A 27,861-nucleotide genomic window follows, 5' to 3' on the forward strand; every position below is an offset into this window, starting at 1 on the left:
GGTGGTTGCTAACAGCACTTGGCCCAACACGCTGTAAAAAGCAATACGGGGGATCGTTTTCCTTTGTAATGGGGATGGGTAGTGCAGCGGTCAGTGCACTGCGCTACGAACCTGGCCACCTGAGTTGGAATCCTGCTCACGTCCCAGATGAATGGTCACCTGAGCACCTGGTGCAGTGTGGGAGACAGAGGTGGCCCGGCGTGATACTGGCCACAATTTACGACCACCGCATCGGTCTTCATAGGTGCTTGCTAAACACAGCACTTGCCCCACAAAGCTTTGTAGACTATACGGGAGAGCCGTCTTTATTATGGTAAAAGTGCACCTAGCCTGGCACAAGCTCCGCAAATATGATGCGCAAATCACAGCACGCGACGCCGTGAGTGGCAGTTAAGAGAGAAATCGCTCCACAGTAGGCCATGTGAAGTAACAATGTAATGCTGACGGTTGCGGGTATAATGCAAATTTCCAAACATAACCCTCCACCACCCGACAGAGCCAATAAAATGACGTTATCACGTCATGGGCAAATATGCCAATTGTTTCGTTTTTTTCTTTTCGCAACACCGGAGGAATGATTCTTTGGTTCTTTTCGGTTAAGTCACGTCTAAAAATAAAATAATAAATTAAAATAACATATTACGACGTTTCGATTGCAACATCGTAATATGTTATTTTAATTTATTATTTTATTTTTAGACGTGACTTAACCGAAAAGAACCAAAGAATAATTCCTGCAGTCACGAAAGCTCCTAAATTAAGACCGGAGGAATGTTTAAAAGCGAGCAAAATTGTAACGATTTATAATATATATTCGTCGTTTTACAACCAGCATCTTCAGGTGTTTACCAAAAGCTCAGAAAAAATCCCGGTAACCCAGCGATCATCATTGTCTCGACTTAATGAGTGAAGAGAAGAATTCTCAAACCGTGGGTTCAAATGGAGGAAGCACAGCCGGGGTCTGAAGCTGTTAAATGACAGCAATGGGGCAGGTTTCTTAACCCCCCCCCCACCCCCCAGTAGCACAGATGGGGGCACCAAGGTGAGTGAATTGTGTAGGTCGCGGTGCATGGTGGGAGTAAAGTGTGGGTGCCTCCACCTCTTTCAATGTGTGGCCATGCATGAGAAGGGTAGAGGGCCTTCTTTTCAGCTGCCTCTAGAGGAGGTCCTTCCAGCCAGCAGCGGAGTAAGCAATGAATTGCAGGGCTTCAGCTTTACCTTTTTTAGATAAAGGCAAACGAGAGGCTGTTTGCCTTTCTCATTTAAGGTCTGAGACCAGTGTGAATTCTACTGTTATATTTGCCCCAAATTTGCGAGCAGTTTTATCAAAGAAAAGAGCACAGAAACGCCAAGAGGTCATTTGAAAACTCACTTATGGTTTTAATCAAGCTTTTAAAAGTTTCAACAAAGTGCATTTACAATAATACATTTTCGTCTGTCCGTATGCATTGCACTGTACATAAATAATTACACTGTACAAATACAAAACGTCTCCATATTTACAGGTATTACAATATATATTCATATAGTGTTGTATATAAAATATCAATCGACTCTGTGGAGGCAGATAAGAATCTTGAAAGCTCTGTGGTTGTACAGTGATTGTGTTTAGTTGGCGAGCGTGGGCTGCTGGGGAAACAAGGCCCCAGAGTTTATCGTCGACGCATCTCTCGAGAAATGTGCGAAGCTCAAAACAAAACTCGATCGAAGCGAATGATGATGCAGGTGGCTAATAAACCAAGGCCTTGAAACCCGTTACTGGGCAGTGTTCCACACCTATTTCGAATGCTCTAATGGACATTACGTGTTAAATTGCCTTCAGTGTTCGTGGGCCAAATGGCAGGAATTTAGTTCAAGGGTCAATTATCAGTCCGCTTCTTATTTAGTTTTAAAATGGGCCAGCCGAGATCAACATCAGCAGCTATCAACGCAGTTTGGATTCATCATTTATTAAAGTTAATTACGGAACCATGTAAAAGGTTGATAACTCACATTTATACATTTTTTTGATAATTCACGCTAATTTCAATGTAAAAAATACAATTAATTTTTATTGTACCTTCTCCATACAGATGGCAGCACAATTAACTTAATTCACTTATCCAATCAACCCGTCTACTGCCAATGGGCTCTTACATTTTGAACAATGAGATTTGTGGGTTATCGAGTTTTTTTCCAGAAACACCTCTCGAATGAGAGGGTAGCGCGGTGATTCACGCACTGAGAATGAACCCGGCAGCCCGAGTTTGATCTTCCGTCAAGGCTAACACCAGCAGCAAACATATGAACCAACCCGTGTGCTGACCCACGTGATGGAGAATGGTCAAACAACACCCCATGACCGACACGGCATGTGGGGGCCTTCAGCCAGCAGTGGATTGACAAAAGGGTCATGAATGATCATTTTAAGTATTTCATTTTCCTATCTAAATCACGTGGGCTGCATTGGATCAGACAGGCCAGGTCACTCCTCAGTGTTGCGAACTTCCGACAGTCGGTTCTCTACCCTCTGTTTTGTTAATCAGGTGTTGACTGAAACACTGAACCCAAATGTCAATTAAATTTTTTGCTATTTACCACCACCGAACACTTTTGACGTTTGTCGATTGTGGTTCACAAAAACAAGCTCAGTCCATCACGTGCATGGGGGCTTGTCGATGAGTAGGCCTGCACCTGGCTCTACGCAATGGACGCACACCGCAGTTCACATTTGTCTGCTGGTATTACACAAAAAAGAGAGAAGTGTACACACGTCTTGACGAAGGGTTTGCAATCGCTGCCATTTTGCGGGAATGTTGTGTGAAATGCCAGGAAAGAAATAGCGACGACAAACAACCGGTGAGAAAACAAACAAACACCGGAGCTATGTTAGCCAACGGCACTTTGCGGCCAACGCTGTTTTTCGGCCAAAAGCTGCTCAAGTGTCAACCAATTGGTGAACTGGACCGACCAAATATTTTCAGTAACAAAGGTAGAGGTGGAGCCAGGGCTGTCCCCAGGGGGGTGCACGGGCCCGAGGCAAATCACACCGCGTGGGCCACTCGACAACGCCTTCAAACTAAACTGGAGGCATTACATCCGCCACCGTGACATCGAAGCGCGGGGTCCCCCAAAGCGCGGGGGCTGGGGCAGTCGCCCGGATTCGCCGTACCCTAGGGATGGCTCTGGACGGAGCCCTGCACTTTCTCACTAATGCGACTGCCAGCAGAAGGGCCTCCACTAGAGGGACAAATCTTCCCAATGATGCAATAACGTATCGGTTTCGTAAGTGCGGGCACACTGAAGGATTGTATACACGACGTGAGCACCTCATGCGTCTGAAGCGTTTCGGATGTTGAAATGTAACTGGATGCCAATTAAGTACTAAAACACTCAGCCTGCGGCCATTCACACAGACTTACATTGGCTCGTGTGTGCTCGAAGCCAATTCGTTCAGAGCACAGTCTCGACGATGCAGGCGCGCACGCTGCAGTCGAACCGACCCCCATTCAAGACGTGCCGCGCAGCAGCTGGGACGCGCAAAAAACACCACAAGTTTCCCAAAAAAGGCAGAAATGTCAAATCCTGCGCTGTCGCAAGTGAGCTGCTGTTGTTGTTGTCGTCGTCGTCGTTTGTATTTGTATTCTTGTCTTATACGTGTGATATAAATATATACTTTATATTTACTTTCCATTCTCTCAAGGGTCCCGTCATCTATAGAAAAACAGCTCCAGCCAGCAGGGGCAGTCCAGCACGCACTGGCGGGAGTAGTCCCGCCCCCAGCCCTTGCCGAAGCTGATGCGCACGCTGTACAGGTCCCGCGGCCGCTCGCCCTGCGCCAGCCTCGCGAGCGCGCGCTGCATCGAGCGCGCCTGCTCGGGGTCGAAGATCTTGACGGAGTGTCCCGTGGGCAGGCGGTGGGACACGGGCGCGCGGCCCACCGTCGTGTCCAGCGTCATGGAGTTGACGAACACGGGCAGCTCGCCACGGTTGTAGGCCCACACGCCGTCCGGCTCGCAGCTGACGAGCAGCCCGGCGCCGACGCGCGCTCGACTCCGCTGCGCCGTCTGGCCGCCGACGCCGCCGCCGGCGCCGCTCCCCAGCGGCAGCGACTTGAGGCACAGGTCTTCGCCGGCATCCGCGGCGCCGCTGCCCTTGCCGGGCGAGGCCTGGTGAGGTAGTTCGTAGTAGACGCCGACCGTGTCGCGGCAAACGTGGTGCAGCGGGCCCAGGCGCTTCTTGTACTCCCAGTAGGCGAGCGTGCACCACGGCTTGGCTTTCTGGACGTCCGGGGGCAGGAATGTGCCTGCCGACGCAAATTGTGCAATGGGGTTAACCTATGTCCGGAACGGCTTGGCGGCAAAGGGGGACTCCCGTTGGGAACAGAACGTGTCGCCCGACGACAAAAAGGGGGGGATGCTTTAAGACAAAAAACGAAGACCCAAAGTCTGATTTGGCCGCGACCAAAAAAAATTCCGATTGCGCCCGCACACACCTGCTGAGCAGCAATTATAATCAACAGACCGCCCTCCCCCCCCCTAGGACCTCACACCCGCCCCACCAAATCCGTGTGGCGAGAGGCCCTGTGTAATCATTATCCCAAAATTGCCTACAATCTAGGTAAGCAGGACGCTGGCGCGGCCCGCTCAGACACACGCAACTCTTAAACGGTGATGTCGGCAATTTGGAACACACTCGAGCTGTTGCTCAACTCAACTCTGGCGATAGGCTGTGAGCAGCGAAGCAGGGGCCGTAGAAGAGAGATTACGTTGCTCGCGAAGCGGAAGAGAAAAAAAATCCTTCTGCAGGATCCCTTTATATTCTTTCGTTCTTTCCAAAGGAGCCATTTTCAATAACGGTAAACCTGCAACTTCTTTAACCTTTGACCCTGGCCTTTCAACCCATCAAACCTCATTAACTCACCCAAAGCTTAGGCTGTACCATATTCTGCTGCTCTCCCCACCCCCCCCTCCAACCACTGCCATACCCCAGCCTCCTCCTCAGCCAATTGGACCAAACCAATTTCCCAGAAGCGAGGGGGAACGGAGGCGCACGGAGAGGAGTAATTAACAATGCTCGCCCTGAGAACAGCAAATAAATGTCTGAATTATTTTAAATGCAAAGTCTTCATTTTCACTTTGAAACAATAGGGCCAGTATGCAGGGGCCCGAGATGTGAACTTGGGTTGATGTTTTGTTTACTGTACATTTCCAAGGTCGCCTTATAATCCAGCACTGTGAAAGGTTGGTGAATCACACAAATGTTGTGAAACTCCTTTCCCGATGGGCGTCCAGGTGCCATATCTTGGCTCGCCAGAGGAAAGTGCGGACTGATATCATCTGTCCCATCTGTATGGGATAGGGTGTTGCCCCCTCGCACGCGTGGTTCGGCTGCTCCGGTTTCCTCCCACAAATATAAACACTCGTTCACTGAAAACATCTTGAGATATACATAATCGCCTCCATGTTTGCGGATTGCACGGCGTTGTGTGATTTAGTTGCATAATGAAGCTATATATAAAAAAAACTAAATATACCATTGTGTTAAGTGCCTCAGCGCACGCTGTTTTCGTTTTTGCTCCAGTTATACTGGCTTAGAATACAGATTTTTGTGAACGAGACCTTGTGGATTTTTTTTCCACGTGCATATCCCTTATGTCAATCCACTGCTGGATGAGGCCCTCCTTCCTACGCCCTGCGGGTCATGGGGGCTGTTTTACCACGATTCACCACGCTGGTGGATGCGGGTTGGACCCAGTGGGAGGCATAGACGTGGAAGTGTGGATGTGTCCAACAGTGGATTTTTCTGCACTGCCCCCTGCTGCTCACCAGGACATGGACAGCAAAACGATTCAGCACGGTACTTGTTTTGTTCAAGCTGCAGCCGTGAAACTACTGATAACTTATAAAACCTTGAGGAATATCCTGAGAAAAAAAAAGCCTACCAATAATACTGCTGCTTGTGCTACAACGGCTCCATACGAAAGGGGCCTCTCGTTTGTTCACCTCTCCCACTCACGGTTTAAATGGATTCGCAGCAGCAGTTCCTGACATTTGAGAGCCTCGCCAAAGCCATGCCTACCATCGCATCGTTTTTTGCTTGGGTTTTCAACGCAGCACTGTCGTATTGGGATGCTGCCATAGTGAGTGGTGCAATGGTTTTCACACTGAACCTACAAGCCAGAGGTTGCCAGTTCGATTCCATCCACTGGTGCGACAAGTTGAAACAATGGGGCAAGTTTCTGAAATCTTTCCCCGCCCTCTGTCCACCCGGCAATAGAAATGGTTACACCTCAGTTTAGCCAATGGGCAAGTCGTTTGTTGTGGGGTAAAGTATCGTGCCTAGTCAGTGTGGAAGAGTAGGCCAATATAGCCTCCTCTCGAGAAAGGCTCTCTAGAACTCTCTGTAGATGAGGGGCCCTTTCGCCAGTAGCGGCACGGGCAACGCAATCGCAGGGCTGCACTTTTAAACAAATACTTTTTTACTGGAGTACTCTGACAGTGCTGCAGGTCTCATCTGCAGTCATCAAAGCGCTGGATCCACACAAAACCAGCAACGTATCACTCTTGATTCACCACATTTTATGTTTTTTCAAAGTCCATAAACAAAAAAACATTGCTCCCGCCAGGGCCATCCCACACACTCACCCACCCCTACCCCAGCAAGCCCATTTTTTCAAGTCTTATCTGGCTGCCACTTTACGCTCCACTGCCCAAACTGAGTCGGAGCAGTTATCTCGCGTCTGCAATCTGCACGCGAGCTGTGTTTCATAGGAAATGCAAAGTTCTCCCATTCAGCGGCAGATATGCATTATTGCAGCCCTCGCCGCAGCGCCTAAATAATGTCTGTGTCTCTACGTGGTTCGTTATGCGCTAGCGGTGCGCTTAAGAGAAGCCGCTTCTTGGTCCGGTTATTTTTACGCCTTTGCTGCTGTTACATTGCAGCACTCGGTTTAAAAACTGTGGCCTCTAAAGCCATGACGGCCGTTGTGCAGACATTGTAGACTGCCTTTGCGGATACCTGAGACCGGTCTAAGACCGCGATCAACAATCCGAAAGCACCAAAGGAGAGCCACACCGAACAACCGCGAAAACATACGCTGTAAATTAGAAATGTCTCTCGACTGGAAAGCGAGAGACATACTCTGGGCTGCCATTAGACCCAAACATTTGTTTACCCAGGAGCAACTGCCATAAACCCCAGTAATTGCCATTAATTGCCTGTAAGTAAGGGGGGCATAAACACACACTGTAACTGCCGGGTGTAGCCCAGAGGCAGACTCAAGGAGATCATCAAAGTAGCCGTTAGGAGATTGTAGAGGAGTAACATTTATTGCTGCTTCCCTCCCACTTGTTTTGAAAAGGGCTTCTTCTCCAGAACCGAGAGAGAGAGTGGGAGGGGAGGAAGGAGCGAGAAAGACCGAAAGAGAGAAGCATCTTCTTCCCCTTATTTACTTTCCGTCCCTTTTGTTCGGCAGTCGACCACAGCCAGTAGCTTGAACTTTAACTCTCAGCTCCGCGAGCAGGCACGCGAGCATCCATCTTGTGTGCGTTTGGTTGGGAGCGCATGGCTTCAACTCCGCCTGGGCGTTGTTTGCGCTCGAGCTGCTGCGAGTGACGCCACGGATCGACACCGGCTCGGTCCGACACGCTCACGGCCACGATCGTGCCTTTGAACGCCCGCAAGTCGGGAAAGCCTCGGTGGCCAACGTTCATTTTTTTGAGATTGGTTGCGCGTGGGGTTAAACTGTGAAATTGCCCCGAGACAACTCGCGCATACAAGAAGGCGACAACCGCAAAACGTTAACTATGCAGATAGTTAACGTTTTTGGTTAAACCATCGAACAAAGAAGCTCAATGCATCGCGTGCTTTCAGATGCGCTTCGGCGGCCATCTGGAAAGCTCTTCCTTCCGATATTAGGAAGCCATTGGAGCTGTGCACTTTCAAATCATCAAGATTTAAAACTCATTTCCTTAGAACTGCATTTTGTGTTTAGTTTGTTGTCCTTCTCCCGCACCTCCGATTAGCACGGTTGGCTACGTATGGTACATAGGGTGGTAACCTACTTGCTGCACTGCCACACGCTGGCTGCTCTGTATCCCTGCAAGGTGGGCGTGTATTACAATTATCTTTTCGCGATCCACAAACAAAACCTACAAAGGTCGTGCGCTAGTCATATGCCAATACGCCATCATAGCAGGCTGCATGCATGCTTGGTCTTTGTGTGCTTCTTTCTGCTTTTATATACGCCGCCGCCGTAACAGCAGCAGCAGCAACTACAACAACACGAAACAAAGTCCAAAAAAATAATAACGACATAAAACAAGCCGCCTACTGGAGAAAATGAAGGCAATTTTCTATAATGCTACCGCCCCACACCCACCCACATTCCCCGCTTCAAATTCCTCCCCCCCCCACCTACCACACCCCTCCCCCATCCTCTTAGGAGAGAGAGGCTTCCTCCACTTCAAACAGACTTCCATTACCATAAACCTTCAGCAGCCCCCATTAAGGCTGGCGTCAGGGCTATCTGCCTCCAGCACGCCGTCTTATCTGAGCAAGGCTGAGCATGCAGTGCCGGGGACTGGGCCTCATAGAAGGTGGTGGTAGGTAGGGGGAGGGAGAGAGGGAGGGATGGGTGGGTGGGTGGACAGGATGGATGGAGACGACTGCTTCGTTCAGATTGTCGGGGGAGCGTGGGGGTGGGGGGCAGAAATGCGCGCACGCAATGGCAAAGTAAAGCTTACCAAAAACTGTAAGATCACGGAATTTCAGTTTTGATGGAAGAGCACAATAAAAGATTCTCAACACCGGTGCCATCAAGTATTCATAATTGAACGCGTTTGTCTCCCCATGTAAATGACCAGTGCAACGACGCTGTCCCAAAATCAGTTTTGAAACTGTCATGATATGTTGCAGTTCAAATTTCACAGTAAAAGTTAGACAATTTTAAATAAATTAATGTCTGATAGATATCTTCAGCGCATGCAATACAATGTGGGAAGAGGAGGGTTTTTTGGTTTGTCTAAATTCTTGAAACTTTCCTCGTATTTGTCGTCAGTTTTCTCTGGGTGCTCTCCCAGTTTCCTCCCGTTCATGGCTTTGCCCAAACATCCAAATGCAGAATTCTCCTGAAATTGAGTCTCGAGACTCGGTGACGTTTTTTCCCAGCTAAACAATCGTCATATTACTTTGAATAATACTTTTAATATTACGATTATTAAATGAGCGGGAATTTATCCAACATAGTTTATTTTTCCCCCGAGTACAAACACGCCACATATTTGGAGGCAAATGCAACTTGGGCGGAGGAGAGTGCGGGTGGTGTCTGGAGGAACGGGCTTGCTGCAAAGTGCAAGAAAACACTATGAGGAATGAAGGGGTTCAGGCCAAATATTTTCTGGGGTTCCCAATCAGCTTGTTACTCCGTCGGCACTCCTCTGCAGTCTAAACAAAGCCATCGCACGCGTTTAATAACCGCCGGGCAGTTACTGTAAACCAATTGATTTACTCCCTCCCAACCTTGGCAACTGCAATAACCCGGCTTTACCCTGGCCTATTGTGTGACCTCCCCCTCCCCAAGAGACACGACGCTGTGAACTTTGGAAACAAAAACAATTAAAGCACAATTCTTTTTGCCATGTGGTTCGTTTACATTTTTTTTCGTTCTCTCCCTCGGATGTTTCCAACTCGCTCACGACATGGTAATCGAAGTGTGCGCCGAGTAAAACTTGATTCGAGAGCGCGATTACCTGCGCTCGCATTTATTACGCGGACGGATTTACGCCTTGAAAACATTTTCGCGCCGTACGATTTGCACGCGTAAATTGATTTTGGCTTCGCACGGCCGAAACCACCGATAGGGGAAAAAAACACACGCACATCCTTTGAAAGCTGATATACAGCTGTTTTACTTGGAAAGGTCTAACACAAAAAGGGCCCATGCAGCGCTGGCTTTCCCATCAAACCCAACAACCATCTTTGCTGTAGGGCACTGCTAAACCATCGGGCGATCTGGGTTTGGTCAGCAAAGACTACCACCAGAAAACAACCCTTGGCCATCTTTTTCAATTGTGTTGTTTGGGCAAAAGGCAGGAGGGGGGTGGGGGTAGTTGGGCGGAGAGGGCGGCGGCGGCGGCTTGGGTTTGCAAAACCATTTCTAAGCCTCCTGGTTTGTGTCAGACGCCAGCGTGATTGAGCCGGCCAGCATTCCAGCGCTCGTAAAGTGGCGCTGCTGCCGCTGTGGTGGTGGTGGCTGCCGGCTTCTGTTACCCTCACCGACCCCCCCCCTGCCCGCCACCACCACGACCGCCCGGTGAGCGCGTGGCCCGCGATAGCTCCACAAACAGCGGCACTTGGACACACACGGCTACGACAAACTGTGCATACTGCTGCAGAGGCACGGTGCAGCAGCAGCAGCAGTGTGCAGCAGCAGCAGCAGCGACAACATTAGTTCAATTAGAAATCAAATCTCCGGTGTGGTAAGAGGTTTGCGAAACACCGTTTACCCATATTTTTTTTATTTTCGCTTTGATAACAATTGTGCAAACTGTTAAGGAAATCCATGTTGGAAATTATTTTTGGCAGCCGCGCTCCCGCCCACCATTCCTCTCCCTCGCTCCCCCACCACCCCCACTCGACCATTCCCCATCCTGCCGCTCTGCCATTCCATTACTTTTTTTTATGCCCCTGCGCTCTCGCTGCCGCAGGAGACAGGGCTATGCCGCGGCCATTGGAATGTGGCACTCGGTGAAGCAGAATGAACGTCTTGGCCAGGGCCCAGGGTCTACGTTGGGTTCGGCCCAACCTCCCTCCCTCTCTCCCTCCCCCACGCCCCCATCCCTCGTTCCCTCCCTCCCTCCCTCCCCACCCCCATCTCCACTCCCAACCTCCCACCACCCACCCACAGGGCCGTCAAGCCCCCCCCTCCCTGCCAAGCGTGCATTGTGTTACAGGGCAGAGGTCATCCAACCTACACCCGTAGCCCCCTTCCATGTTACAATTAACCGTTTCCAGTCTGTGGCTCGCCATTCTGACCAGATAGAGCTAACTAAACAAAGCGAACAGTGTAGCGTGTGCGGAGGAGCTCAGCTTTTTCGCTGAATGATAGAGTGGATGGGACTGCGCCGCAGAATCGAGGGCTCCGTAACTCAAGCCCTTAATGCTCTCACCGCTTTTAAAGCCAGTTCATTCCTGGACAAATACAGTGGAGATGAAATGCAGGATGGCGCGCGCCAAACTTTGTAAAGCACATTTTTTATTTAGTATCTTAAGGTCACCGAGTCCTCGGAAAATCAACATTATTATTATTATTGCTACAACGGACAAAAGGAAATCTTCAAAATGTTAGAATTGTTGCTAAGTGTACGGCGGGCGGCGTGATGATCTGGGGGATTGGGAACCGCGCGGGCTGGGCCACAAACCGTGTCCATGCCGTAGCAGATGTGCAACGTAGCTGCGAGCACACGCTGGTTGCTGGAAGACCATCGAGTCTCTGCAGACACAAACAAGCCTGCTCCCCTCACGAATAGGAGTTCAAGGTGCAGCCATGCAATTTCTTGTTCACATCCCTACTGGCAGAAGGGCCTCGATGAGAGGGAGCTCTGGACAGCCTTCCACTAGACTCTAGACGGCTAGTTTGGCCTACTCCTACATGCTGACCAGACGTCTTGGAAGTAGGTGGCAGTACTCTAAACTACGTATTATTTTACCAGATAAAGCTCACTAAGCTATATAGCTCTTTTTCAGAAGCAACTTGGCAACAAATGATAGTTCAATGAAGTGGCTTATCATGTTGACATTTATAGCAGCCAAATACTTTAAACGCATGTTTCTAAATGTGGAGAGAAAAACCAGAAGATCCGGAGAAAAATCAATGCGACCACATGCAAACTGTAAATATATAGGCAATCAGAGTCGGGATTGAACCCACGACTTCCTGCATACCAGGCGAGGGAGTTAACATCTCTCACATTTTACACCGCGATACGTGACGTGGCGATTGACGCAAGCTGTGGTGCAACAATTTATACTGTTGGGTGGACAGAGGGGGCGAGGAAAGGGACTTAACAATCTTGCCCCATTGTTTCAACTGCTGAGGCAGGAGATTGAAATGGTAAACTATTGGGTTGCAAGTCCAGTGTGCTGACCGTTACGCCCACGGCAGCATCCTTAAGAATAAATCTCACTTTTACATTTCTCCAATACCTCATGTACAATTGCGAGTACTGTATTTACTTCAAGAGTTGAGCGTTTCGTCCGAAGAACAGACAGCATACATAAACATCCGAGTTTGTTTTATCCTTAAAGGAATTAAGGCATTTCGTAGAGGACCTTTGCTCATGCGCATTAATAAACAAGGTGCCAGTGCATGTACATTCTGGGTTTAGCAGCAGCAATGTAACTAACGTCAAATATTTAATGGGATGGTTTTGCGCACACTGACCAGGAGCAAATTTAACGGTAGCCGATAAAGACAGGCATTCCGTATGCACAGGCAGGGCAATTTTAGGCACTTTAAATGGCGTGACAGCTATATCAGTGCGTGCGCGCGAAGCAAGCAGGGCGAGTTTATCTGGAGTTGCGGGCTATAAATGAACGTGCCCTGGCCGTGCTCGTTACCAGCGCAGCACGCAGTGTGCCACATGACGCTCGACAAAACGAGGCCAGCAGCGTGTGTGGTCGGTGTGAACCAACCAAACAAACCGAGACAATTAGTTGGAATACCACAGAAAAAACCGTTTTATTTGTGTTGCCCTTTGGCCAATTTTATTCCAATTGTGCTGTCGGCGTTGTGTCACGGGAGCCACAGTGTCCATCCGCAACTCTAGCGGAGCAGTGAGTCACCACCCCATGGTAGAACTACATCTAAGAACCCTTCAAGTGACCTTTATTATCCACACACTATGGGGACAAACTTTCCCACAAGCCCTGCTTTGGGCAATGTTCATCATACGAGAGTCAAACTCATATATTTATTTGTAAACTCTTAGAGCTAGAAATGTGGCCAAATTAAGTGGAGTAAAAAAACTATTTTATTCGATGGCCTTCTTTGCTGAGACAATCAACTCCCATGCACTTGAGAACCCAGTTTCATTACAGGTGGCTGAAAACCTGAATTCAAAACCCAGGATCTCAGCGACGCTGACTCTGTGATGCGACTTCTGAGCCACCCAACCGCACAGCTACCTCACACATTGCCACCACTTATAAAAAAAAAAACAGTATCCACCTAATTTTCAAAACAAAGTGAGGATTAAACAACAAAAAACAACGTCTTCTACCTAGCCACCCAGCTTCCCACCCAGCATTTATTGAAAATGATCCATTGGCGAGAGGCAGCAGTGTTCTGTTTGATGAGGTGATGTCAAGGGAGAGGAAATGGTTAAATGCGGCGAGCGCTGGCGCCTGTTCAGCCGCACGGGTGCACTTGGAAATGGGGCCGGGACACCCGCGGGGAGGGAACGGCAGGTCGCCGGTTCAGCGGCAGAGCGACGTGCTCGCCGGCATGTCGCGCCAGGCCGCGGCACCTTAAAAAAATATAACGGTGCTCGCGGGTTGTCAATCACCGGGCGACCTTTCCGATTCCAACCCCCTCCCCACCCACCGTCACCGTCGCCGCCCATCGTCTCCGCAGGATGCCCCGAGTGGCAGTGTGCAGCGGCGGCATCCTCTCACCGGGATAAAGCTCGTTTTAACCGTACGTTACCTAATTTTAGCGGCTATTTATTTCTCGTTTGTGCGTGGATGCGCGAGTCGCGCGCTCCGGTGTGTGCGATCGAGCTCTTTGCGCGAGTGCGCAAATGCCTCTGCTTTAAATGTGAGGTGGAATCCGGCACGGGCGGCACTCGCTATGGCCGTGGCACCACCACGTGCCTGTAAATGGCCTCAAAGTGCTTCCGCGGGGCAATTTACTACCAAGACGGCTGCGCAAGCCATTTGTCCGCCAGCATTGCTCAATGCGAGAGTTGCCAGACGGTTGACTTGGACGTGAAGAGGATGCTATCCTGTATGGTCTGCTACTACGCAGTGCGTGTGTGCGTGTGTATTTTCAGTGGAAGGGAAAGAATGCTGATAAGCGGGATTTTTGTGCTGGACAAACGATGGGGCAGGGGTGGGGGCAGTACATGGGAATGGGCCCCGAAACCTCGCGCAGACTTTGACTCAACGCACGCAGCAGAGACGAAGGCCTTACAAGGCTCCGAAGAACGTCGATACCGGCGAAGCCACAACTAATTAACGAGCAGAGAAAGCCGCGGTTTCGAGGGCCACCGATGGATCTGGAGACACTTTAATCTCTCGTCTGAGCAGGAACTCCTGCCGCATAATAAATTGCAACTCTCGCCTGGGGGGGGGGCTTTTAATGGCAGACAAAAGTCTCCGCATCCGAGCCAGCGGCGGCTCGGTGCAGACTCCGCCAGGCTGGCAGAGAACACCCACAACTGCTGGGCATCAGTGTCCTCGTCCTCTTGCATGAGTATTGCAGAGCCGCGGATGTTAAGGAGTGCAACCGCTTTGTGCGGAGCGCGTGGATTATTTACGGTGGACCCCATTAAACGATTTCTGACAGTGTTACTGGGGCACAATTTCCGCCGGTTCTTAAAATGTTCCGACCAACGCGTGTACCCGGTAAACATGGAACATTCGGCCAGCGTTGGTCCAACTCTTCAAACCACATACCAACGTTGGCTCAACATTGTCCGTTTATTGGGTACTCGGTAGCGCCTGACATGAACGTCCACTGTCATCCCATGCAGCATTCCGCAACACCCTCCAGCTTGCACTGTCCGGTCAAACCCTTGAACAATCAATATTCGTCTTCTTGGTTCTTTCGGTAAAGTCACGTAGTAGGGAAATAAAAAAATAATAAAAAAATAACATAATAAAATACAATTCTCACGACGTTTCGGCCACAACGTAAGCAGCCATCCTCAGGTGAAGAACAGGTCTGTCGGAAAGACAGCGTCTGAATGACAGACCTGTTCTTCACCTTATTATGTCCCTTCTACGTGACTTTACCGAAAGAACCAAGAAGATGAATCCCTGCAGTCACGAACGCTTTAAATCGAAATCAATATTCGTTCATATGAGTGCAAGATAACTTACAGACCATTCTCAATCCACTGCCGAATGAAGGCCTCCCTTTGCTGCGTCACTCATGGGGGGGTTGCATGACCATACTTCACCACATTATGCACTGCAGGTTGGTACAGTGGGAGGAGGGGGACCGTTAAGAGTTATCACATCGAACGCCGGTCGACAGATTCATAGCGCATGGCACGAACAACCGCGCCTGGCGTTCATTTACCCCAGGAGACGACTCCGATCGAGTGCCCATGGAGGAGCTCAAGAAAACCCTGAGACGACTACGGCTCAAGAAACCTCGTGAACCTTCTTCTCCCACTCTGGGCGCAGTGCATGATGCAGCACAAATTACGCAAGTCCTGGGAAGCTGGCCACACCCACCGCATCCTGCGGGGACACCAGGGATGCGAGGAGGGACCAGAAACAAACCCGGCACCTCATCGACGTGTTTATTAGTTCTCGTGCAGGGAGCGGCGTACGCTCCACTGTGTGGCGGTGCAGCCGACCCGCCCACCCCACCACTCTGCCCCCCCCCCACTAACCCCATCCACCCACCCAACATCCCCCACCTCGACCTCACAGCAAAAGAGGATGTCGCAGCACAGGTTCTAAGCAGGGTTTAACGGCGCGCCCGTCAATCTCTCTCCATAGAGGTGGAGATAAAAGCTACCTTTTCTCTCTCTCTCTCTCTTCCCTCTCTCTCCCTCGCGCCCGACTCCACACAAGACATCCTGTCATCCAACTTTACAGGATCAATTATCGAGCGGCAGGAATGCCACTGGTGGATGGGCCGGAGCTGCTATCCTGTTACATCATTCACTTTCAGTCCGGAGGCTCTCTCCCTCTCTAAGAGATGTTAACACAGGAAACCTTCTTTAAAAGCAACTACTGAAGGTCTTTCATGCATTCTGCCTCTCTCTTCTGCGCCCCCACCTCCACCTCTCTCACCCCATCGCTCCCCCAAGCAGCGCCCAGCCTTCTGCTCCCTCACTCCCTCCCCTCACCCCCTCCCCGCCCCCCCCAAAAAACTCACCACCATTCCCTCCCACTCCTCCCGCTTTTTTCTTTGGAAAACGTTTGCAGCTTGGGTTTGAAGAAACCACATCTTAACATTAACCGAAGGGGCCAGGAAAGGTTCTGAATAAACAAGCAAGCCATATTCATGACATGGAAAAAAAAGAAAACCACTAACAGCATTAAAAGGTACCACAAGGTCTCATGTCAAAGGCTCGAAGGCTGAAAGCTGAGATGATTCCATTCCCTTTGATATCTAGAGCTTTTGAATTTGAATGTATCAAAATAGGCCATCTATTTTTATTTCCGCTTTTTTTTAGAGTAACCTTAAAATAAGCGTTACGGACAAAATTCCCCGAGCGTGCAAACGCGTGTGCGAATGGATACGCAGAGCTAATTAATACTCGGAATCACAGCGGTCACGTAGCATCGTCGCCCGCATCACAGATGCAATGCTTTGCATTACTCGTGCGGTCAGCAGGCACTAAGTACCACCGTCATGCGACGTTCCTGGCCCGAATTTGTTGCCCCAATCTTCGGCAGCGTGGTGGCAATTAGCGCAAGCGTTCAATTAGCGCAAGCAGTCGTATGGAATCACCGTGGCACTAGGAAAACAACGTCGAGTTACAAAAATGGAAAAGATTAAACCGCAAAAGGAAAAACAACCGAGGCTCCTTCAATAGGCAGACTTGTAATCCTCACCCCCAATGAATTAGCAAAAAAACACACTGCATCCTCACCACCGATTGCACGCGCGCGCGCACACACTCATCTTTCTTTCTACCCTCCAAGGTGCGTTCACGTTTTCCACTGAACGCCTGAGAACAGACAACAGGCTCGCCACTCTCGCTGCCACATTTAGTTAAGCCGAGCCCCGGTTTGCAAACAGTCCTAAAGTCTACAGCGCTTTGCACGATGATGAACGTTACATCACCACCTTTTTTCCCTCATCACTTCTGTGCCCGTTTCCTTACGGCGGAAACCAGTTGGCTCACACCACAGAGCAAAGTTCACAAGTGCCTGTGTGGGGCTGTCACATTTTCTCTCCCTCGGGCTATTGTTGTTACATTATGCCGATGAACTCAAAAGTTTACACATCCAGTCTTCTGTTTCACGTAACATTGTGCACATAAGCTCCGAGCTCAAGAATGTTTGAGTTTGAAAAATATTAAAATCTGGTTCGCATTTACTCCAAGTTAAACTAAAGGGCCTTTCATGCCATGTTTTCAGTCATCCGAGAAAGGCTCAAAATTTGAAGCCATAGTTTCATATTTTCCGTTGAATAAGATAAAAGCAGTGGCGGGGGCCGGTGAGAAAACGACAAGAACTTAGCGAGTTGACAATCGGTTCGTAGATCGATGGAGCGACGAACGTTTTGAAACGGCGCGTGTGCAAGCGTCCGTGTGCCCCCGCAGGCATGCGTGCGGCGAAGAGAGCCCCGGTTCTCCCCGCCTTTCTCAACGCTTAGCCGAGCCCCAGGGTCATCGCCTAGAGCAACTGGAGCGGCGCGAGCGACCTCGCCCCATTCACATGCCACCGAGTGAAAAGGGACTGCCGTGACTTACTGGGGTCCTACGACAGGCATGACGGCTCCTCCCGGAGAATTACCTCCAACTACCACCCACCCCCCTCCTCCACCACCTCCTCCGCCCCCCACAACCATCGCCAACCCCCCCCCCCACCGGATCACGCTGTGACGCGTTTGTTCTCCGTGATGCAATTAAGTGCAGCACAAACAGGGCGCGCACAAGACAGACACTCGGACAAAGGGCCTCGCTCCTTTAATGAAGTTGGGGGCGTTTGCCTTGGTTACACAGCCATTGTGGAAGAGCTAAACTTTTAAACAAACTACTTCTTGCGACTGGGCCACTGGGCTATATTACTTTGCACGAGCTCAACATAAACCACCCCCACCACATCTGGTGGGCGAACGCCGAGGCGGGAACGACATCGGCCCGCTTTCTGAACATTAAACCGAAGAAAATGAAAAATCACGCTCATAACGCTGGACTTAATCAGCGGCGGTCCTCCCCTGTGGTAAGTGATTACTGCAACCCCAGGCTACAAAGCCAGGCGTTCGCCTCCCTTTTCTTGGCCCCTCGTCCCAGACAAGCCCACCGCCCACAGAGATGTTATCAAAAAACCCACCGAGCAGAAGCTCGTTGTTATGGAGGTCGGCCTGGAAGGGGTTGTATGGGGGGTAGGGGCAGGGTGGGGTAGGGGGGGGTGAGTGGTGGAGTGACAGGGGGCTGTGGGGTGGGAGGTGAGAGGAATCTGCACGGAGGAGGAGGAGGAATCAGGTTTTGGTCGGGGTAGATTCTGTTCCAACAGTTTCCCCTAAAATGTTCCCTTCTCTTGACATTGTGTCCGATCGGCTCGTTTTTGATGGAAGAAAAAAGTCAGAAATGACGAATGGTATTTCACAAATGCTCGCATGAATCTTCGATGCTCTGTCGCGCTTTGAACCCTGAGCCAACGCACATCATACCACGATGATCTCGTGCACTGCAAAGCGTTTAAAGGTGTGTTAAGCAGCGGGACCGAATGTCAAATTGTGCAGCGTGGGCATTTGACGTTTCATAATAGAAACCAACTGTCAATCGTAGACATGCTGCAGGCTATTTCAAATTGTTGTCAATGTGTTGCCAAGCTCGCGAGTTTTTTGCCAAACCCTTGAAACTAGGGCAGAAAAGACGAAGCTATTTTGACCCATAAAACTGCAGGGCTGTTCATGGTGGTTATACATCGTTAAATAATTACAGACGGCACTGTGAGTTAGGTTAATACATATATGACAATGCTTGGTTGTATGAATATTTGATTGGATGAGACTCATCCCTTTGATCATCCACGTGTCGTCCATGTCTCAGGTGTGATTGTGTGGGTCGCTTCGGTCATCTGTTGCTCAGGATCACTGGAGATTATTTTTGGTACGAAAAATATATGTACATCAATAAAGATGTTGGCAAAATTTCAACTGGGCAGTTCAAACTGCAGTGAAATAGTCATTATTTACGAATGGCTAACTCCTTTACAGACACCCTATATATTTTCTTCCACACATGTGAAGCGTTTGCACATGCACTTAGTTACTTTGATTTTTTTCGTATTAATACACAACCATTTTACATTTAAATGTGAATGTGCAACCAACTTAGTTTAGGTGAGCTTTAGCTTGGCAATGCATTGTGGGTTCGGGATTGGGAAGATACAGACAAAAAATAAGGTTGTCCTCGAGATACGGACATACAACTTACGAACATCCACAATTATGAATGGGAACGTAACCCATTCGTAAGTCGAAGACTGCCTGTATAGGTGTTTGGATGCAGTGACATTGTGTGCTTAGCACGTAATATTTGTATCCCAGCACCTTGGCTCATCGAGCCCGTAGGCCCTGGTGCAATTGCACGGCATACATACTCGAGATAGCTACGCTGTAGAGTGAATGTGTTTGCCATGAAATGTACCTCTTAGGCCGGGAAGCAGGGAGAGCTCTGTTCCTTCTGCCTCTGTGGTCATCAGGGTTGTGTGGGAGAGCTCTGTGGACCAAAACAAAACTATACTGAGGTTGACTTTCTGGGAAAATCAAACAGCTTATGGGAAACACGGTTTTATGTTTAGTAGGCGTCAGTTCCTTGATTTTACGCTAAATATGTGTGCCAAATGTTGTTTATTTCCTTATTTTGTTTCGACAAAAAAATGGCAGTCTTTCATAGATTTTAATGTAAAGAGACTAATCATATAATATACGATAAACCACACAATACATCGATATGAAATAAAAACAGCTGTTTTTATCAGTGTATATAAATGCGTGCCAAAATATGTTTCATGCAAAAAAAAGAAAGCTTCAGCCTTCGAGACAAAAATTAATTCGATCTCAAATTCAAAAATCTGCCATGTAACTCAAGAGCACCTTGTAGTTTCGAAGATTCTTGGGGAAATCTTGAATAAGGGGGCGGAGGCGAGTCTGTGAAAGAGAGACACACAGTGGAACAATGAACCTTTGTTGCGAGCCGAGAGGACACACGCGCACGCACGCACACACACGACACCGCCAGCCACACACGACACCGCGCGCCACACAGCGAGCTGCTGTCGCGACGGGGGCTAGAAGGGACACCCCGTGCCAACGAAGCACTCTGCGCGAACGTGCCCCTGTTGACGCGCGTCGATTTTTCAAATTTATTTTCTGCGCAATCCGGCCGTTCAATTGGCGATCTCCCCCCACCCCTCCTCCACATTATTATTTCCCCCGTCTCGCCGCCTCTTCCCATCGCTCATGTGGAGCTGAAGTGGCGGTGATAAGCTCGCGAGCCTGCCGGCGCCAGCCGTGCCGATATGGCTCCGAGCCGACCTCCAGCCACGGCTTCGAGCACGCACATTGCAGTCCAGCGGCTAACAACGCCGCGTGGCCCTGGGCACTCGTGCACCAGACACTACCACCACCCCCACCCCCTCCAGCCGACATGAATCCTCACACACAATGGCTAGAAGCTCTAGGCAAGTGGTGTCCAAACTATGATCCGCAAACTACTGGTGGTCTGCAGGAACTGGTGGTCTTCAAGGCCATGGAAAGTGGTCCATGGAACTGTTGCAGATATTCTCATTTGGAGTAGTTTAGAAAAATGCATTATTGGTCCATGGTCAGTGACAGTAAGACAAATGTAAGGGTTGGTCGTGGTCGGTGGATCGAAAAAGGTTAGGAACCACACTACTCAGACAATGCAGATATAAATCGATTATGCAATGCTGTGGAGCATTATGGTTAAAAGCATACATCAGCAGACCTCTGTCCTGTGTCTCCAGATAAAAATAAAAAAGGTTTCGCTATGGTTAATCGGCCAATTGGCTTTCGAAACCACTCTTATCCAGCAGAATTTGTTTGAGCAAATAAACTATGGAACAAGTTCGACTTTCTGGGTATCGTCGGCAGTCAGGCTTGTTAAACAAATCTCTCTGGCAAGGGGCACTCCCATCCAAACTATGGGGTGCGATGGACTAACTCACATGCAGAGAAACACAAACATAAAGTCCCGTTAATATTTCTAATACTCACGATATTATTTCAATGTGTTAGATACAATCCTTTGTCAATCCACTGCTGGATGAGGGTGAGGGCACGGGGCCCTGACTTTTCCACAAGTGGATGTGGCGATAGATCCCTCTTGTTTTGTTCAAGAGTTGTCGAAATTATGAACAGATCCCACTATTGTGTTGCAATAACTAGACCATAGTCAATCCACAGCTGGATGAAGGCCATACTTCGCCATGCTGGTCACTAATGGGTTAAGTGAATGGGAATGGCCCAGCACTGGCTTCAGATATCACTCGCCACTGATGTTAGCGTGGCTGAGACTCAAACTCAGGTCGCCGGAGGTTTCAAGCGAAGCACGCTAACCACCGCTGCGAATAGTAATGTGTTGTCATGTCAAATATCCTTTGCTTAAGGTGAAGTTGCACACACACGTAACGGTGATTAGTTAGTAGTTGAGAATAAATCTATCGCACTGCAAGTGAGCCACTATTACCAACAGTGCTGTATTCACAAAAAATACTTTTAAACGACTGTACTGCACGCACACACACAGCTTGTTACTTGTACTAAGACAAATATAGCAATTGTTTATACTGTACATACGTGTAACGTGCGTTTTCAGACATATGCATTTGATTTTTATATAGATACAGAAACTGGAGTACGATTTGAAGGTGAATCGCGGACGAGGGTGGCTTCATCTCCGCGACTTGGCCATCGCTGGACGATAATTTCTCGTTGCACTTTCCCCTGGCGGTGAAGGGGCAGGAGGGCCCTGTGGTGTGTGTGCTCGAAATCTCACCGTGGAGTGTCTTATTTTCTTAATCCCACGTGAAACACGCGCATGGCCCGGGGAGTCAGAACAAACAAAGCCCCCTCCCTCCCCCCCGTTCGCCGCCGCAAGTGTGGCTTAGAATATGCATTGGCGAGTTGTTGGGGTCTTCGGTATCTTCGCAAAAAAAGAGCGGTCGGTCCATTCGATGCTTTTTAGCTTGTTGTTTTTTGACACTCTGGACTTGCACATCCAGATTCTATCTCGCGGCCGCGGCGGTTGAAACAATGATCGGGTTTCTTAAATCTCCACACCACACCAACACACCTTCTCTGTCCACGCAAGAAGCGTAAATGTGTGCACCCACGGTTAGTCGATCGGATCGGCAAGGTTCGCGCGCGTGATGAGATAAACCGTGGTGGGTACTCTCGCCCGACCTCTGCCGAGACACGTGGTCAGTGTGGAAGAGTAGGCCAAATATATTCTCTCGTGGGGCCCTCGTCAGCTGCCCGTCCTGAAGGCCCTTTGCTCCAGCAGTGGGGTGAGCAAGGCATTGCAGGGCTGCGCCCTTCTCATTTTGGTTTATTGTAAACAGCAGTTGTACCCAGGGTTGGACTTTTGCGATAAACCAATTGCTGTGTCGATTTAGAAGTTAATGGAAAGCAAATTTCTCAATGGTAAACGCTTACGGGAGAGGGAGCAGTAATCAGTGTTTAGCGCACTGCACTACAGATACAGTCACTTAAGCTTGATTCTCAGCCACAGTTAACATCAGTGGCGAGTGATGTCCAAACTAGTCCAACTTTCACCAACCCAGCACTGACCTCCCCCCAACCCCCATGACCAACACTAACCATAGGCAGCAGATTACAAACTTAATACCAACGTAAGTTTCAAAACTGTCAAAGTTATGTTTGTATGTTGAGCTTCTTTCGCACCGTACGCAGACAACCGTGCTAATCGGAGGTGCGGGCGGACAACAAACTAAACACAAAAAGCATCTCTAAAATTGTTGCAGTTTTCAATATAGATCTAAAAGTGGATATTCTCCAGTGGCTTCCTAACATCGGAAGGAAGAGCGTTCCAGACGACCGCAGAAGCGCACCTAGAAAGTGCACGATGCAGTGATGGCAATGTAACATTGCCAACATTGTCGACGCACAGTGACAATTTTGATACGAAACACTCGGTCGGCGGTATCTGTGTGCTCACCACAATGTCCAACACATGCTGTGTGCATTGTCCATTGGAAGGGCGATGCAGGGACGGGGGTGGGGGGTTATAGATTTTACAAGTCCCATCTCCCGTTCCACACGAGATGATGCCGTGCACTGTACACTGCGAATTCTCATGCCTGGCAATGGCAATGGCCTCGGGTTCACGTAGGTCAATCTTTGGGTGACCACTTATGTGTGGCACCTGTCTATACAGATGACATATGAGCGTCCGCAGTGTAGTGCCCCATCAGCCCATTGATGTCTTGTGAAAACAAAAACACTGCTCCGCTGTGAGAGCACGCACACAACTGCCACTGTGAAAGAGGCACAGCAGGAATTTAGCAATGCCCCCAACAATGCGGTCATGAGTAGACTTCATTTCGAGTACGTGCTGTGTGGTAACAGTTGTCAAAACCCAAATAGACTGATACTGTTACAATAGTGACCATTTGAAGTCAGTTCGGTGGCAGTGAAGTTGCAAAAAAACGCTAATGCATTCATGGAATTGGCCAAACAGTCCCAGAGTTGGGCCCTGCGAGAACATACCTTTGAGAATCAGTGAGGGTTTCCTGAATAAATGTCATTTTTATTCGATATTTAAATCCACTAGGATTTAACCAGACGATAACCTATACATTTTGATATTGCGAGGAAAATATAAATACTTTTTATTGCATGGAAGGTAATTTAGAATGGTTTACTGAGAATGGAATTAGCAGGTTGTTTTTCAGAGACCATTGGATTTTCACTACCGCTTTGGCACGCAATGGCCTACACTTTCGAATAATTAATTCTACCATGTATTGACATCCACCCCAAAAAGATAAACTTGTAACTCGCTGACCCACCCCTACTGGACATTTGTTTAAAAAGAGCTTCATAGCTCATCAGATTTCTCCAGAATAAAGATTCTGATTCTGAAAATCACGTGGCCCTCTGCTATGCCCTCCACCACCCCATAGGCAACTAGATAGCAGGTTAGGAGTCAGAGATAAGAGTTCAGATTAGTGCAGTATCCTACAACTAAATCGCCCTGATTGCACCCCATCTCATCAGACATCACAAGCTACGCAGATTGAGCCTGAACAGGAGATTGCATGTTAATAACAGGTGTTGAAGGCTTGGGCTGAGGTGACCAAGAGATGGCAGCACAACAATGGATTATTGAATCTGTGCGGTGATTAGACAGTGTGTTAGCCCCCCATATGCGTGGTGGATTCTTGGTGTTTCTTCCCACATGAAGCCAGCCGTGCATCACTATTAGATTAACCAAACATTGCACCTCCTGATTAACCAAACATTACCAAAACATCGTCCCGAGACTCAGCAAGACGTTCCTAGGTTAAAGAAGACTATTAAAGTATATCACTCGTCGTCAGTATTAATCATGATACGCAAGACAACAACAACACACGCACACACACAATTATTATTAAAGTCCCCAAACCCCAATGCCAATGCAAACCTCACCTGGCTGCCACATCTTGCTCAGGTGATACGGGTTGCAGCACACGGTCTCGGCGTCCGTCTGTCCGAACGAATCGCAACAGCAGAGGCGCTTGAGTTCTCTCTGGTGTCGCACATCTGGCCAGCGAAATAGCCGGCACAGAAACAGCACCGTCGAGGTGACCTGCGATTGCTGCTGTTGCTGCTGTTGCCTTTGCAGGTCTCCAGGTAAGACGGGCACGTGGACGCAGCCAGAGGACGCAGCTCCTTTGCTCTCCACGGCGCTCGCCAGGGCCTCCAGGTGTCTCTCGCTGAGCCTCTCGAGCACGGAGAAGGTGATGGCCTTGAGTTCATTCGGAGGGTCCCTGTCCCTCTCTCGGTCTCTGCGCTCCCGTCCGCCTCCACCGCAAGGAGGCCAGAACGCGCTGCATAGGGAGCCCGCTGCCGTAGCAACAACAGCGGCAGTAGCAGCGGATGATGACGATGATGTTGAGGATGATGATGTTGATGATGATGATGAAGCAGCTGCTGTCACCAAAGCTGCTGCTGCTGCCGCTGCCGCTTCTGCCGATGCAGCCTCCTCGCAGCCCATAGCTCGACTTCTCCACAGTCTCCGCACAAGTACCGATCGTTTAGATCTGAACATGCGCCGCTGGCTTTCCGGACACTGCTGCCCTTCCTGCTGCTGCTGCCCTTCCTGCTGCTGTTGCCCTTGCTGCTGCTGCCCTTGCTGCTGCTGCTGCCCTTGCTGCTGCTGCTGCCCACGATGCTCCTCACTGCACCGGCTCGGCCGGGGAAACGCATGAAGGAGGAGCGGGGGGGGTGTCTGAAGGGAGCCACCCGCGGGGAGGAGGAGGAGAGGGGCGGCCGGGGCATGCAGACTGCGAGCGCCGGCGAGGGCACGGAGCGAGGCTGCTGTATCCGACGGTGCGTCTTGCACTTCTGTTGCCTGCCGGCTGCTGCTGCTCCTGATAATGATGGTGGCGGTGATTGTTGCAGTTGCGGTGATGATGATGGCAGTAGCGGTGGTTTTTCACCGAAGCGACGGATATCGTGGGTCACGACGACCGATCCATGCATGGGATACAATGACGACGATGGCTTTGCTTGGTCGCTGCCGCGATGGCTGCGTGGAGGAGGAATCGCTACGACGCCCTCTGTGGTTTGTCACCCCCCTGGGCAGCCGCTTAGCGCAGCGCTCGGCCGAATTCAACGCAGCGCAGTCCGCGGACGATGACCATCAGCACCACTTGCACCGTCGTCGCACTCATCATCACCATCGTCACCCGACGGTCGCATAAACCGCAGATGCAGCGCCCAGGCTCTCTGATAAGGCTAAGGCACAGCGCGGGGGGTGTCACTAAGCTTCATTAACAACTTTCTAAGAAGAGAAAAACGAAAAATCCCAGCGGTAGAGCGAGTTTCCCACTACCACTACCGCCGCAGTAAGAGTTTAACTTTCTCTCTGTGTGTCTCTCTCTCTCGCTGTGCTCATCTAAATCGAATTTACACCCGGGCTAATGCGTGTCTCAAAACGCGAAAACGTCCTGGGCGAGTTCTAGCCACACGGCTACGAAGACGACGACTCAGCCGAGATGTATCCTCGACTCCGGCTGCTTGCGACTGCTGCAGCACGAGGTTTGGATGCGGGGAGTCTTGCCGAGCAGGCAGTGGGGAGGTGGTGGTGGTGGGGGTAGCTGCGTGCGACTGGGAGCGAGAGAGCACTGCCCAAGCGTTCCTGCCCTCCTCCTCCCCCCCCAGCGCTAACCCACGCATCATCATCATCCACCCACCGGTCTCCATCCATCCAACCCCATCTCCGCCCAGGCACCGGGCCGACCAAAGCAACCTCCCCCCTTTCTCGGTCTCCATTGGGCCGCTCGGCGAGACACGCGCCCGTCTAGACGGGCTGGCGGCGGCAGCGGCAGCAGCAGCAGCGATTGTTGCGCAAACAGGGGGATCGCGTTACCCCCACGCGCCATTCCGGAGAGCTTTCGCTTATCTCGGCGTTGCGCGTAAAGAATGCGCGCCACCAACCACCACCGGCACCAACCGCCATCGTCAACCACCGCCACTAACCACTACCACCGGCACCAACCGTCATTGTCAACCACCACCACTAACCACTACCACCGGCACCAACCGTCATCACCACCACGAACCACTACCACCGGCACCAACCGCCATCACCACCACCGGCACCAACCACCATCATCAACCACCGCCACTAACCACTACCACCGGCACCAACCGCCACCACTAACCACCACCACTAACCACTACCACCGGCACCAACCGCCACCACTAACCACCACCACTAACCACTACCACCGGCACCAACCGCCATCACCAACTACCACCACTAACCACTACCACCGGCACCAACCGCCACCACTAACCACCACCACTAACCACTACCACCAGCACCAACCGCCACCACTAACCACCACCACTAACCACTACCACCGGCACCAACCGCCACCACTAACCACCACCACTAACCACTACCACCGGCACCAACCGCCATCACCAACTACCACCACTAACCACTACCACCGGCACCAACCGCCACCACTAACCACCACCACTAACCACTACCACCAGCACCAACCGCCACCACTAACCACCACCACTAACCACTACCACCGGCACCAACCGCCACCACTAACCACCACCACTAACCACTACCACCGGCACCAACCGCCATCACCACCACTAACCACTACCACCGGCACCAACCACCATCACCACCATTAACCACTACCACCGGCACCAACCGCCATCATCAACCACCACTAACCACTACCACCGGCACCAATCCCCAACACCAACCACCACTAACCACTACCACCGGCACCAACCGCCATCATCAACCACCACTAACCACTACCACCAGCACCAACCGCCATCACCACCACTAACCACTACCACCGGCACCAACCGCCATCACCACCATTAACCACTACCACCGGCACCAACCGCCATCATCAACCACCACTAACCACTACCACCGGCACCAATCGCCAACACCAACCACCACTAACCACTACCACTGGCACCAACCGCCATCATCAACCACCACTACCACCAGCATCAACCGCCATCACCACCACTAACCACTACCACCGGCACCAACCGCCATAAGGAGGGTGGAAATGGCACACAAATATGCCCCCTTGCCCCCCAGAGAGATGGTTGTTAGGTTCTCATGTAAAAGGGTCATTGGCCGAAACGACGCCTGTGGTCGCTGGCAGGCAATGAAGTGTATTGCATGTAATGTACAGTACTTGTAAAGTGGCATAGCACTG

The 27,861-nt window shown here is 50.3% G+C and overlaps 1 protein-coding gene across 1 annotated transcript; it reads right to left on the reverse strand.

The window, feature by feature from the left end:
* Positions 1 to 1,367: 1,367 nt before the first annotated feature.
* LOC144935480 (mothers against decapentaplegic homolog 6-like) lies at positions 1,368 to 26,383 on the reverse strand. Its single transcript, XM_078862174.1, has 4 exons — positions 24,578 to 26,383; positions 19,997 to 20,050; positions 19,548 to 19,619; positions 1,368 to 4,285 (listed from the first exon to the last, which is right to left on the reverse strand). Exons 1-4 carry the CDS (start codon positions 25,197 to 25,199, stop codon positions 3,690 to 3,692), a joined length of 1,344 nt encoding a protein of 447 aa, XP_078718300.1. The 5' UTR covers positions 25,200 to 26,383; the 3' UTR covers positions 1,368 to 3,689.
* Positions 26,384 to 27,861: the final 1,478 nt, after the last annotated feature.

The sequence above is a fragment of the Lampetra fluviatilis genome, chromosome 13 (assembly GCF_964198595.1).
Source record: "Lampetra fluviatilis chromosome 13, kcLamFluv1.1, whole genome shotgun sequence".
Classification (NCBI taxonomy): Eukaryota; Metazoa; Chordata; class Hyperoartia; order Petromyzontiformes; family Petromyzontidae; genus Lampetra; species Lampetra fluviatilis.

What these genes read in the sequence shown, in the direction of transcription:
- LOC144935480 (XM_078862174.1), bottom strand. Translation starts at nt 25,199, where the DNA reads ATGTTCAGATCTAAACGATCGGTACTTGTGCGGAGACTGTGGAGAAGT. An exon ending in GAGCAAGATGTGGCAGCCAG is followed by an intron (nt 20,051 to 24,577) that starts GTGAGGTTTGCA and finishes TCTCTTTCACAG; the next exon opens with ACTCGCCTCCGCCCCCTTAT. An exon ending in AGAATCTTCGAAACTACAAG is followed by an intron (nt 19,620 to 19,996) that starts GTGCTCTTGAGT and finishes TTTGGTCCACAG; the next exon opens with AGCTCTCCCACACAACCCTG.